The following is a 13,756-nucleotide window of genomic DNA, read 5'->3' as shown; positions in this document are numbered from 1 at the left end:
GGGCAAACAGGCCAGGTTCAGTGGCAGCTGCTGTTCCTGAAGCCCCCACCCTATCCCAGCTTACGCACTAGAAGCACAGCTGGCCAGCAAGAAATTCTCAAGAAAGGGCAAGCCACTGTGACCCTGGTTCTTGTTATCATGCTGCCCTTTGCTAGAGGAACCTTAGGGAAACTAGGTTTCACTAGTTTTTGTTTTTGTTTTTGTTTTTTTTTGACGGAAAAAAGTCTTTATTGATAAATAGGTTACAATGAAATAAATAGAGTGACAGTTTTTGGGGGAATAAAAACTCCGGTAGGATTTCCGTGTCTCCACCCCAGCTCTAGCTTTCAGCCTCCACCTTCCTACTGGCCAGTTTGGATGATGAGGCCTTGGTGGGCACGCCCGGCCTCCTCGGGCCCTTGGGGGCCTCTATCTTCCTGGCCAGGGGTTCAGGTACCATCTTAGACCCGCCACCCCTGGGACGAGCAGAGGCCTTGGCTTTGGGCCCCTCCTTGGCCACATGGGCAATGACCTCTTTAGGGATGTGGTTTTCCTTCTTTTTGGCTGGAGAAGCAGCACCATTCTTGCCCTTAGGGACCGTGGATTTTACACTCTGACTCCCAGCTTTTGTCTTCCTGGGGGCCTCACCACCTTGGCTCTTCCTTCTGCCTTTGACCTTTGACTTCTCACTGAGCCCAGTGGCACTGGGAGGAGCCCATGGGGCCTTGTCTGGCTGTTGAGAGGCCTTCACTAAGTGAAACTTAGTGAAACTAAGGCTCAAGAAAAGAGGCATTCTCTAGAAGTTGGTGGCATTTCATACACCAGAGGCAGGCCTCCAGGACAAAGTAGGTTATGTAATGAAGCTCTTGTCCGCAGGACGACAAAACAATACAGCAAAACAACTAATGTGCATTGGATTTAACGTGTTTCAGACCCTGTGTTAAGGGATTTCCATCTATGATCTCACCTAATCCTAATCTAAGGTGTAGACACCATTATTATCTCAAATTTAAAATAAGAAGTTTGAAACCTTATCCAACCCACAGAATGGGAGGAAATATATGCAAATCACAGATCTGGCAAGAAACTTTGTATCTAAAATATATCAACTCATTACAACTCAATGATCAAAAAGAGAATTTAACTTTAAAATGGGCAAAAGGTCTGAATAGACATTTTTCCAGAAAAGATATACAAATGGCCAATATGCACACGAAAAGATGCTCTATGTCATTAGTCATCTAGGAAACACAAAGCAAAACCCCAATGAGATACCACTCCATACTCACCAAGATAGGTGTAACAAAAAAGACAGTGTTGGCAAGGATGTAGAAAAAGTAAAGCGCTCAGACATGGCTTGTGGAAGCGTGAAATGGCGCAGCTGCTTTGGAAAGCATTCTGGCAGTTCCACAACAAGACAAACAGTTACCATATGACCCAGGAATTCCACTCCTAGATATACACCAAGAGAAATAAAATCCTATGTCCTCATAAAAGCTTCTACACAAATATCCATTGCAGCGTTACTCATAAGAGTCAAAAAGCAAGAACAATCCAAATGTCCTCAAACTGATGAATGGATCTAAACTTTCCCCACGTCACACAGGCTCTTCTTCTGAGTAAATGGAAATGAGGCAGGACCCTTGATTTTGTAATCAAGACTAGTACAATGGAGAAAGGAACAGAATTGGTGGCAAAGAAAGCAGCTTAAGTCGGTAAGGCAATGGGTAAGATGGTTCTGCTGAAACATAAGGGCCTTCTCCTCACATTTCTATACAATTCATAGGGGAAATCTTGAAGGATCGAAGATGAGAATCCTAATAGTTATGTTTCTCCAGGTGGAAGTCCTCTTCGCTGAGCAGGAAACCAGCAGGTTGTGTGGAAGGAGGACACTAAACATGAAAGCGTGTATCTCCGTCTGACCTTCAGAAACACTATATCTTTCAGGGGGGTGTCTGAGCTTCCTGTAACCCCCAAGCCTGATCCACTGCAAAATATTCCATAAGCCCTGGATGCATCTAATTGAACTGTCTGTACAGGAGCTGAAGAGTCTCTTGGGAACCCCATGCCCAGCACAGCTCCACTACCTAAAAGCGCTTTGCACATAATAAACATACTATAACTATTTGTGAAAGGGATAGATGGATAAGTGAATAAGTACCTTTTAACCTGGAAGACAAGCTACTGGGTATTTGCGAAACATATCATATCAAGGAAAATGAAGTACCAAGTTAAACTCCTATGGGGAAAAAGATAAAGTAAATTGATCATGATTTGGCCCCAAAGTGATCTCCTCATCCACCATCACTACAAACCAATGGAACAGGACATCTGGAATTTGAGACACAGGTATTAAAGAATCCCCCAATATCTGATTGATAGTTTGGTAAATGGCAACATAGAAATTCCTAGCTAGAAGATACCTTAAAGATAGATCCCTGAGCTACTGAAGAAAAGAAGCCTGGAAGAACTGTCATTTTGTGGGAGTGTGACAAGTGGCTGTGTAATTTCCCAAGGATAAGCTGAGCCCAGGCAGGAAGTTAGTGAATCAATGGCAGGGTCTATAATATCAAAAATTTAGGAAATTGACATCATGTCTACAGTACATTACTTGAACTGATTACTGGCTCTGGATAATTCATCCCCCCCCCCCAAAAAAAAGTGTGACTATATGACTATGATTTTGCTGGAAGGCATTACAACAGAAAAAAAGAAACCTTCCCTAAGTGGCCAGATTTGAAGTTTTCACACTGGTGAGTCAAGATGAAGGGAAAGCAGGAGACACAGACCCATCTCCTTCCCTAGAACCACCCCTAAAGAAACATTCCGAAGCCAGAACTTCAAAAACCTATTCACCTAACTGCAAGCACCCAAATGATAAAGACAAAACTGTTCCCCAAGGAGAACTGTGTCCTTGAACAGAGCAGTGGGGCGAGCTAATTTCTAAGAATGAAGCTGTAAGCTACAGTATTTGCTACAAAACAGGCTTATTCATGATGAGTAAATATGTCAACTAATTCAAGAGGCATGCTAAATCTCCATTGTTTTCTGAAAAGTTCAGGTTTCCTGGCTCTATAAAATGTGGTGCATGCCTTCAATGTGTGCAGCAGAATCTGTGAGATTGCAGAATGCCACATTAAACTCAGAGCTCCTGGGCTAATGAGGGTAAGTCCATTTTGCAGTAATGAATTGTTGGTAATAGCCCATCATGGAACAGATGTTTCATCCGTCACTGTACTGAGACTCCCACGCTCCAGAGAACTTGGATAACATGGGAGGCAGCACAGCCTGGGAAAGAATCCTCCTCTCCAGACTCCTGAATGGAGCCAATCCCATGACTAGAATCAGTGGGTGCCTACACAGTATGACCGGAGACCTCCCAAACCCTCTCTAAATCAAAATATGTTTCCATTCACCTGCCACAGGGCTTAAAATATCCTCTCTCGAATTGTCTTCTATTAAAATGTAAATAAGTCACCTGGAAGAAGTAACACATTGAATTAGCATCCATTATCACTCATTTTCACATTAGGGAGAGCTGGGCCTTCAGGGAATGGGAGGAGGATGGGTAGACATTGCTGAAGGGTGACTTAGAGAAGTCCAGAGCAGGTCTCAGGTTGGAGGGGTAGGGCCAGGCTGGGCCCACAGTGCACTTGCTAGCCTAACACACATGCTCATCCTACCCTACTGATGCTGTGGGTTTCCTAAATATATGCTTCCCCAGTGACCAGAGCAACTCAAGGGAGGGGCTGTAATTTACTTATCTTTGCAAATTCCCAGAACCTGGAGCATAAATATTTAGAAAATCCCAAGTCCCTCTCCAACAAATGTTTGTTGAGTAAGTAAATTTTATCCTCACAACCACCTAAGGAAATCAGAGGAGGTATAACTATTTTATAGGTGAGGAAAACAGAGTCTCATGGAAACCCATTTATTTGCCCAAGAACATGGGACTGAGGAGGTGCAAGCTCTGGATACACAAAAAGGCAAACAAATCATGTGCCTTTTGACTAAGGAGAAGAGTCCCTATGGAAGGTAAGATTAGAATAGATTAAGGCCAAATTTGGGGTGCCTTTGAACATCAACCTGAGAGTTTGGGGTGTTTTTCTGGGATGCTCTGCAAGTTTGTTTAGTGATGGGGAATGCAGGAAGCAAAAGAATACAGAGAAGTGTGCAAAGTAATACTTTAGAAAGATTATTGACATAGAGGAAAATAGGATGGATTGGAGGATCAAGAAATTAAAGACTAGTTGTGTGTCATAGCTGAGATAGCAGCAGTGGAAACAGAGGGAGGCAATGCATTTGAGACTTTATGAAGAACAAATAGAGCGGTTTAGTGACTGATGAATGAGGAGTGGATAAGGGACAAGGAGAAATGAGGGACACCGACTAGGTTTCAGAGCCACTTAAGTGAATGACAGCAAATGGACAGCAATGGGAAATCAGGGTGGGAAGCAGGCTTTTGGCCAAGAATGGCAAATTCTACTGTAAACATGTTGAATGAGGTAGCAATGGAATACCCAGGGCAGTTAGAAATTTGGTGTCAGAATCTCAAGGAGATTTAGTGGAAGCCATGAGATTAGATGTGATCTCTGAAAAAGAGTGGAAAATGAGTCAAAGTCAGAATCTTCCAAGGTGAAAGAGACAGCACTGGACAGCATAGTGACAACTGAAGCCAAATAAGAGTGTTTTAGAAAGATAGAAGTGACAGTGCCAGGCACTGCAGAAAGGTCAAGGAAAATGAGGAGAAACAGCTATTGGATTTCAAGAATAAGCTATCTCTGGTTATCTTTAAGAGCACAATTGCGAAGTATGAAAAAGGGCAGGGAAATTAAAATGGGGAAGGGGCAGTCAGGAGAAGCAGCAATGGGAAGAGAAAAAGAATTGTATCTCTGTGTCAGGGACAGCAGAGTCAGGGCTTGTTTATTTGTCGCTTTCAGTACAGGTAGAGCTGAGCCTGTATTTTATGTGAAAAGGAAGGAGCCAGCACAGACAGAGACTAAAATATGACTGAGAGAGAGGGGAAGACACCGGGAGAGGCACGCTAGAAGAGCAGCAAGAAGGGAGGGGCTGGGAATGCCAGGGGGCACCTGAGTGGAGGCTGCTGCATGGGAGTCCAGCAGCAGACTGCGTGGGAGAAGGACACTACGCATAAAAGCATTAAGAGAAAGGAGGAAGCATGGAGTCAAGTCCAAGAGATTGTTTTAATGGAAAAAAAAAAATCAGAAAAATAAGCTCCCAGGGTTCTGTCTGGCAAAAAAGAAAGCAGGATCCCCAGGGTACAGGACTGGCAAAGGACTGGACTTAGATGTTGCCAAGATTTGCCCAAAGCAGGAGAAGCAAAATCATACCTAAAGTTAGAATTTTATCTATATATCGGTGACAGTCCAAATAATGAAGCCTGCACCTGGAATTTCAAGGTCACTGAAAATCAGTGCTTGAGAGATCCTCAGATATCATCTGACCCACCTCTCTCACTTCACCAATTAAGGAAATAAGTCCCAGAGAGGTACAGTAAATTAACCAAGATCACACAGCTAGTTAAAGCTAAACCTGGACCAGAATTAAGACTCTTAGCTCCTGGTCAAGAACAATTCCCATCAAATGGCAACTCTGTGTGCTGGGTTCCCTGGGATAATCCCAGGCATATACAATTAGTTTTTCCAATGGTGATTTTATTAAATATATAGCAAAATAGGACTTCATTTTGGTAACTCCAAATGGCTTTTTGTATTAAAATTTTGAAAAACAATATATCAGGGAAAGCAAATCACTTGTCAGAAAATATCTCCCAATTTTTGGTTCTGCAGATATAGTCACTGTAGCTACACAGCAACGTTATTACGAGCACGGCTCTGGAGTCAGAGAAGCCCAGCTGTTGTTAATCCAGGTAAGCCTACCACTTACTCCCTGTGTGACACTGAGTGAGACACTCGACCTCTGCTGGGAGAAGTGCCTCAGCCCTCCCAGGCTGCAGCAATCAGCCACACTGTCACCATCACCCTTAGCGTGGGAGAAAAGTGGTGGGTGAAATCAGAGAAGGAAGCAAGCAAAGCTGCAACTAATAACATTTTCCCTCTGGAATAATCCCTGTGTTTTAGCCAGAGATGATTTGGAGGCTTTCTGAGAGGGAAACCTGAAGAGAAAATGTAATTACTTTTATCGCCCCACACTTGAATTTCAAGGTGGTGTCCTTTCAAAATAAAAAAGGTACTTGAGGGTGGAAGGGAGGCAGCAGGGAAAGAAGTGAAGGATGGAGAAACATAGTTCGTGCTGAAGCCTGTGATATTTCACCAAAGCGACTCCCTTTGGGAGGAGATGGCAGAAATGTCATTCAGCTGAGACAGGAGAAAGCAAGAGAGAGTAGTGGGCTCCACGGCAAAAAGCATGATCCTCTCCTCCTCACCAACTATCCTCTCCCAGCAAATCATGATTCTCAGGGAAAGAAGTCAGGACCAGGCACTTAGGTGAGGTCACACACCTTGTGGTGGCTGCAAACATCTTGCAACTTTTACTGCAGTAAAGAAGCACATATCCAACCCCAGAAGAGCTGCTCCAACAGCAGAGCCATGGGGGTCCCTGTCCAGAGACAGTGAAGTTTTGAACCCCACCTCTTTTACATGGACCAGCAAACTAGAGAACCACCACCACACAGCCACTTTCACCAGAGTATCCCAGTAGAAATGCAGACACTGAGGACTACAGAGTAGGCGTGAGTGTCTACAACAGACAACCCTGGGGGTCTTCTGGTTGATAATTTGATTGCAGGAAAGAAGGAAGGGAGGAAGGAAGGGAGTTAAGTCAACTGGGGTTAATTCAGCCTTGCAACTTACTATATGACCTTGACAAATTGCTTAACCTCAGTGCCTCAGTGTCCTCATCTACAAAAGAAGGGTAATATAGCTCATGAGGGGATTACAAAAGAGGAGAGGCATATGTTACAAGTGCCTAGCAGTGAGCAGGTGTTTAAAAGACAGCATTGTATTACATATATACATGAATTATTAAGAAAGCATCAAATTCATGCACACTGATGAAAAAGCACAGGTCCCTGGCCAAGGTCTCAAAGTCGTCATGCAGGAGGACAGACATTCATAAAACTTAGGAAGTAGTGATGAGACTGTTCTTTCAAGCTACTGATGTGGCCCCAGACGATTGCTGCTCATCTCCAGAGACTGAGGAGCCTGAGTCTTTCAGAACTAATGGATCCTTCTGAGGCCTGAAAGACTTGACCAACTGGCAAAAGTACATCTTAAAAATCTCCTGTTTTTTTAATTTATGATTTATGATTTTGATTATGATTTATGCCTCCACATACATTCCAAAAATATTCGCTGCAAGTAGATACAAGACACAATCTACTTGGAAGCATGTGTGGTACATACTAAGTGACCACTTAGTTTTGAGTGGGTACTTGATGGGCCTCGTTAGGATCTAAATATGCTGTCCAAATGCTGATCTGGAAGGATCCTGGCCCCTCTAGAAATTGGTGGTATCCAATATAAGCCAAGGCCCTGTAAGTACCGCACACTGGTTCATCTGATGACTGCAGCAGATAAATTCAAAGCAAAAGCTCTGGCAAAGACTAAGCTCCAGAGCATGTTTGTTTTCATCAAACATCAACAAAAATAGTCATAAAACTCAGGTGGCAAGAAAACTTATTGAATAAGTGGGAAATTAGGGTTTTATTTTTCTGCAAATATAGGTGATTTGCATACTTCTGTTTTAGGAGAAGAAAAATTGCTCAACAAACTAAGGATTTCTCTTTCGTTTTCAGAAAGCGATCATATACTGAATCTCACCTGTCAGTGGCTTCCCATTTAGGTGGAATGGCAGGAAACACTAGTGTTCTGTCTCCCAGTGGAGCAAGATTTGAATCCTAGCACTAAGACTTGCTATGTACACTCAGATCAGCTGCTCAGCCCTCCTGGACCAGGGGTTTCCCATCTGTAAATGGAAATAAAATGGCCAGAAGTCCCAAAGCTATGTTCACAATCCAAAAAGATTTAAATTAAGTGCTGAAAGGGAAAAATCACCAAATAATTCTCTATCTGGAAAGTTATCATTCAGAATTGAAGGAGAGATTAAGAGTTTTCAAGATAAGCAAAGCTAAAGGAGTTCATCACCACTAAACCAGCCTTACTGGAAATGTTAAGAGACTTCCCTAACTAAAAATAAATAACTAAAAATAAAAGGCATTAATTAATAAGGAAACACATGAAAGTAATCTCACTAGAAAAGGTAAATGAAAAGAATGATGAGCTACTTATAAAGCAAGTATGAAAGTTAAAAGACAAATGTACTAAAAATTAAAAATACAATAATCAGTTAAGGTATACATAAGACGAAAAGTGTGTCACCAAAAATAGTGAGGGGAATAAAGATATAAGCTTTGGAAAGTATTCACAATAACTTAATATCAACTTTTAAAAGATTGTCACATACCTAAGATGTTATATGGGAACCTTATGGTAACAACAAAGAAAAAACTTCTAGTAAATACACAAAGGAAGAGAAAGAAATCTAAACATAACACTAAGGAAAACAAACCACAAGGGAACAGAAAAAGAAGGAACAGACAGGAACTACAAAAACCATCATAAAACAATTAACAAATAGTAGTAATTCATACTTATCAATAATTAATTTTCAGTGGACTAAATGCTCCAATCAAAAGACAGAGTATAGCTGGATGGACTGAAAAAAAACAAGACACTTCTATACGCTCTCTATAAGAGACTCACTTCAAACCTACAGACACTCACAGACTAAAAGTGAAGGACTGGAAAATGATAAACCATGCAAATGGAAATAAAAAGCTGGGGCAGCAATACTTCTATTAAATAAAACTGACTTTAAAATAAAGACGGTAACAAAAGACAAAGAAAGGCTTTACACAATAATCAAGAGGTCAAGCAGACAAGAAGATATAACATTTTAAAATGTTTATGTACTCAATATAAGAGCACCTAAAAACATAAAATAAATATTAACAGAGATAAAGGGAGAAATAGACAGCAACACATGGATAGTAGGGAACTTTAACACTCCACTTACATTAACAGATAGATCATCCAGGCAGAAAAATCAATAAGGAAACATCAGCCTTAACACATTAGGCCAGACGGGCTTAATAGATACATATACAGAACATCCCATCCAAAAGCAAAATACACATTCTTTCCAAGTACACATGGAACATTCTCCAGGATAAATCATACATTAGACCACAAAACAATATCAATACATTTAAGATTTAAATCATATCCAACATATTTTCCAACTGTAACAGTATGAAACCAGAAATCATTTACAAGAAGTGAACTGGGAAAAACCATAAACAACTGGAGGCTAACCAACATGCTATTAAACAACCAACAGGGCAATGAAGAAATCAAAGAGGAAACCAAAATATACCTTCAGACAAATGAAAATGGACACACACAAGAATACCCAAATTCTTGGAATGCAGCAAAAATAGTTCTAAGAGGGAAGTTCATAGCCATACAGACTACCTCAAGAAACAAAAATTTCAAACAATCTAACCTGACACCTAAAGGAACTAGAAAGAGAAGAACAAACAAGGCCCACAGTTGTTAGAAGGAAGGAAAGAATAAAGAGCAGAATGGAAATAAATGAAATATAGAGGAAAAAAAAAGAAAGAAAGAGAGAGAGAGATAGAAAGAAAGAAAAAGAAATTAAGAGCTGGTTCTTTGGGGTGTCTGAGTGGCTCAGTGGGTTAAAGCCTCTGCCTTTGGCTCAGGTCATGATCCCGGTGTCCTGGGATCTAGCCCTGCATGGGGCTCTCTGCTCAACCGGGAGCCTGCTTCCTCCTCTCTCTCTCTGCCTGCCTCTCTGCCTACTTGTGATCTCTCTCTGTCAAATAAATGAATGAAATCTTTAAAAGAAAAAAAAAAAGAGCTGGTTCTTTGAAAATATAAACAGAATTGACAAACCTTTAACCAACTGAGAGCCAAATAAATAAAATCAGAAGTGAAAGAGGAAAATTACAACTGATACCAAAGAAATAAAAAGGATTAAAAGAGAAAACTATAAACAATGATATGCCAAAAAATTAGACAACCTAGAAGAATGGATAAATTCCTACAAACATACTATCTTCCAAGACTGAATCTTGAAGAAATAGAAAATCAGAATAAATTACCAGTAATGAAATAAAATCAGCAATCAAATCACTCCTGACAAATAAATGTCCAGGTCCAAATGGCTTCACAGGTGAATTCTACCCAACATTTCAAAGAGTTAATACCCAACTTCCTCAAAGTATTCCAAAACTTTGAGAAGGACAGAATACTCCCAAACTCATTTTATGAGGCTAGCATTACCCCATTAACAAAACCACAGCACCGCATACATATATACCTAAATATTACATGCCAATTTCCCTGATGAGCATGAATGCAAAAACCCTCAAAATATAGCAAGCCAAATTCAACAATACATTAAAAGGGGCATACATTATGACCAAGTGAGATTTATTCCAGAATGCAAGGATAGTGTAACATCCACAAATCAATCAACATAATACACCACATTAATAAAACAAAGCACAAAAACCATATCATCTCGACAGATGCAGAAAAAGCACCTGACAAAACTCAACATCTATTTATGATATTAAAAAAACTCTTAACAAAGTGGGCACAGAGAAAATGCACCTCAACATAAGAAAGGCCACATATGACAAGCCCAGAGCTAACATCATATTCAACAAAGCTGAAAGCTTTGCCTCTAAGATCAGGTACAAGACAAGAATGCCCATTCTCACCATTTTATTTAACATAGTACTAGAAGTCCTAGACACAGCAATCAGTCAAAAAATAAATAAAAGACATCCAAATTAGGAATAAGTAAAATTGTCACTATTTGTCACTATTTGAGGAGCTGTCATCATGATGACATGAGGCCATATACAGAAAATCCTGAAGACTATGGCAAAAAACTATTAGAAGAAATGAGTTCAGTAAACTTCCAGGATACAAAATATACAGAAATCTGTTGCTTATTGTTATTAGTAAATAAACCATCAGAAAAAGAAATTTAAAAAATAATCCCATTTACAGTTTCATCAAAAACAATATGTAATAACCAATTTAACCTAGAAGATCAAAGACCTGTAATCTAAAAACTGGACACTGATGAAAGAAACAGGATGACACAAAAAAGTGTAAAGACATACCATGCTCATGAATTGGAAGAATACTGTTAGAGCACCCCTACATTGCAAAGCTATCTACATATTTAATGTAATTCCCATCAAAATACCAATGGCATTTTTCACATAAGTAGAATAATCCTGTGTATATGGAACCACAAAAGATCCCAAATAACCGGGGCACCTGGGTGGCTCAGTGGGTTAAGGCCTCTGCCTTCAGCTCAGGTCATGATCTCAGGGTCCTGGGATCAAGCCCTGCACTGGGCTCTCTGCTCAGCGGGGAGCCTGCTTCCCTTCCTCTCTCTCTGCCTGCCTCTCTGCCTACTTGTGATCTGTGTCTGTCAAATAAATAAATAAAATCTTTAAAAAAAAAAAAAAAAAGATCCCAAATAACCAAAGCAAACTTGAGAACAAAGCTGGAGACATCACACTCCTTGACATCAACCTATACTACACAAAGCTATAGTAATCAAAACATTATGTTACTGGAACAAAAACAGACACAGATCAATAGAACAGAAGAGAAATCCCAGAAATAAATCCACACTTATATGGTCAATTAATCTATGACACTGGGAGAAAAGACAGTCTCTTCAGTAATTGATGTTGGGAAGACCAGATAGATACATGCAGAAGAATGAGATTCTTATACACCATCTGCAAAAATAAACTCAAAATGGATTAAATTCTGAAAAGTAAGACTTGAAACCATAAATACCCTAAAAGAAAAGATGGCAGCGAGCATTATGGCATCGGTCTTAGCAATACTTTCTCGGATATATATCCTCAGGCAAGGGCAACAATAGAAAAAATAAAATGGGACTACCTCAAACTAAAAAATTTTTCACAGTAAAGGAAACTATCAACAGAATGAAAAGGCAACCTACTGAATGGAGCAAGAAACTTACAAACAATGTTGATACCCAAAATATATAAAGAACTCCTACAACTCACTAACAATAAAACCTTGATTAAAAAGTGGGCAGAGGACCTGAACAATTTTCCAAAGAAGACCTATAGATGGCCAACAGGCAGATGAAAAAAATGATAAACATCACTAATCAACAGGGAAATTCGAATCAAAACTACAATGAGATAGTTCTTCACATCTGTCAGAATGGCTATTGGAAGGAAGGAAGGAAGGAAGGAAGGAAGGAAGGAAGGAAGGAAGGAAAAAGAAATCACAAGTGTTGGCAGGAACATGGAGAAAAGGGAACACTTGTACACTGTTGGTAGAAACATAAATTGGTATAGCCCTATCAAAAACAGTATGGAGAGTCCTCAAAAATTAAAAATAGAATGACCATAGGATCCATCTTCTTTTTTACCCAAAGAAGATGAAAACACTAATTTGAAAAGATGTATGTATTCCCACATTCACTGAAGCTTTGTTGACAATAGCCAAGATATGGAAGCAACCTAAGTTTCCATCAATACCTGAATGAAGAAGATATGTTATTTATATATACACACAAACACACACACACAGCATTACTCATCCATAAAAAAAATATGAAATTTTGCCATTTGCAACAACATGGATGGATCTAAAAGGTCTTGCACTAAAGAAGTAAGTCAGAAAAAGACAAATGCCCTGTGGTTTCACTTTTATGTGGAATATAAAACACAAAATGAACAAAACAGATACACAGATACACAGAAAAAATAACTGGCTGTTTCCAGAGGGGAGGGGGCAGTGGAATGGGGAAAATAGGTGAAAGAGATTAAGAGGTACAATTTTCCAGTTATAAATAAGTCACGGGATATAATGTTCAGCATAGGGAAATTTAGACAGTAATATTATAATAGTTTTGTATGGTGACAGATGGTAGCTAGACTTATCGAGGTGATCATTTTGTAATGTATAAAAATATTGAATCACTATGTTATATACCTGAAACTAATAATATTGTATGTCAATTATAATCCAATAAAAAAAGATTTAATGTGTAATGGGAAAATTTAAGGTTAATTGAAAGATACTTCTTACTCAAGACTCCAAAGATTGGGCTTTGTTTGATATTTTGGGCTTTCCTTTTTTTGCTCTGTGTTTCTTAATAGAAAGCTCTTTTTTAAAGGAAAATCTTTCAGCTTCAGTTCAATGTATCTTTGGGAAATAAACTCTTGGGATCTTAAGACAATAACCAAGGTCTCCTAATTGAAACTAAAATACCTAAGAGGGAATAAGCCAGCACTTGAGTGCTGACTTGCAAGCCTGATTACACAAAGTTCAATATGAGAAGTAGCTTTTTAACAACAGAAGTTTTCCCAACAGTGGAATGCCTTCTTTCATCACTACTGTGATTTTCCCATCTCCTCTGGGGACCTTCTGGGATGCTACAGAGGCGGATTTGGGGATCACAAGAAGGCTGACTATAGGGTCCTTATCTACACACTGTTGATAGAGAGGCACACACCAACGAGTATCTAAGGTGCTTCCCACTGCACAGACAGAGCTGGAATAAGAGAACACAGCCTAACTATGTTTTCTTGCAAATTAGGTGCTATGACAACTCAGGCACTGAAACATACAGACACAGTATCTGCGCTTAATTAACAAGCTGGCAAAAACAAATGCTAATAATTGACGCAAGAGAATGA

The 13,756-nt window shown here is 39.8% G+C and overlaps 1 protein-coding gene across 1 annotated transcript; it reads right to left on the bottom strand.

The window, feature by feature from the left end:
• Positions 1-299: 299 nt before the first annotated feature.
• LOC125078632 (histone H1.8-like) lies at positions 300-772 on the bottom strand. The gene has a single exon (XM_047691599.1). The coding sequence runs from the start codon at positions 770-772 to the stop codon at positions 320-322; it is 453 nt and encodes a 150-aa protein (XP_047547555.1). The 3' UTR covers positions 300-319.
• Positions 773-13,756: the final 12,984 nt, after the last annotated feature.

This window comes from Lutra lutra, chromosome 10 (genome assembly GCF_902655055.1).
Source record: "Lutra lutra chromosome 10, mLutLut1.2, whole genome shotgun sequence".
Taxonomy (NCBI): domain Eukaryota; kingdom Metazoa; phylum Chordata; class Mammalia; order Carnivora; family Mustelidae; genus Lutra; species Lutra lutra.
Note: the sequence above shows the minus strand (reverse complement) of the source record. Positions and strands in the feature narration are given on the sequence as shown.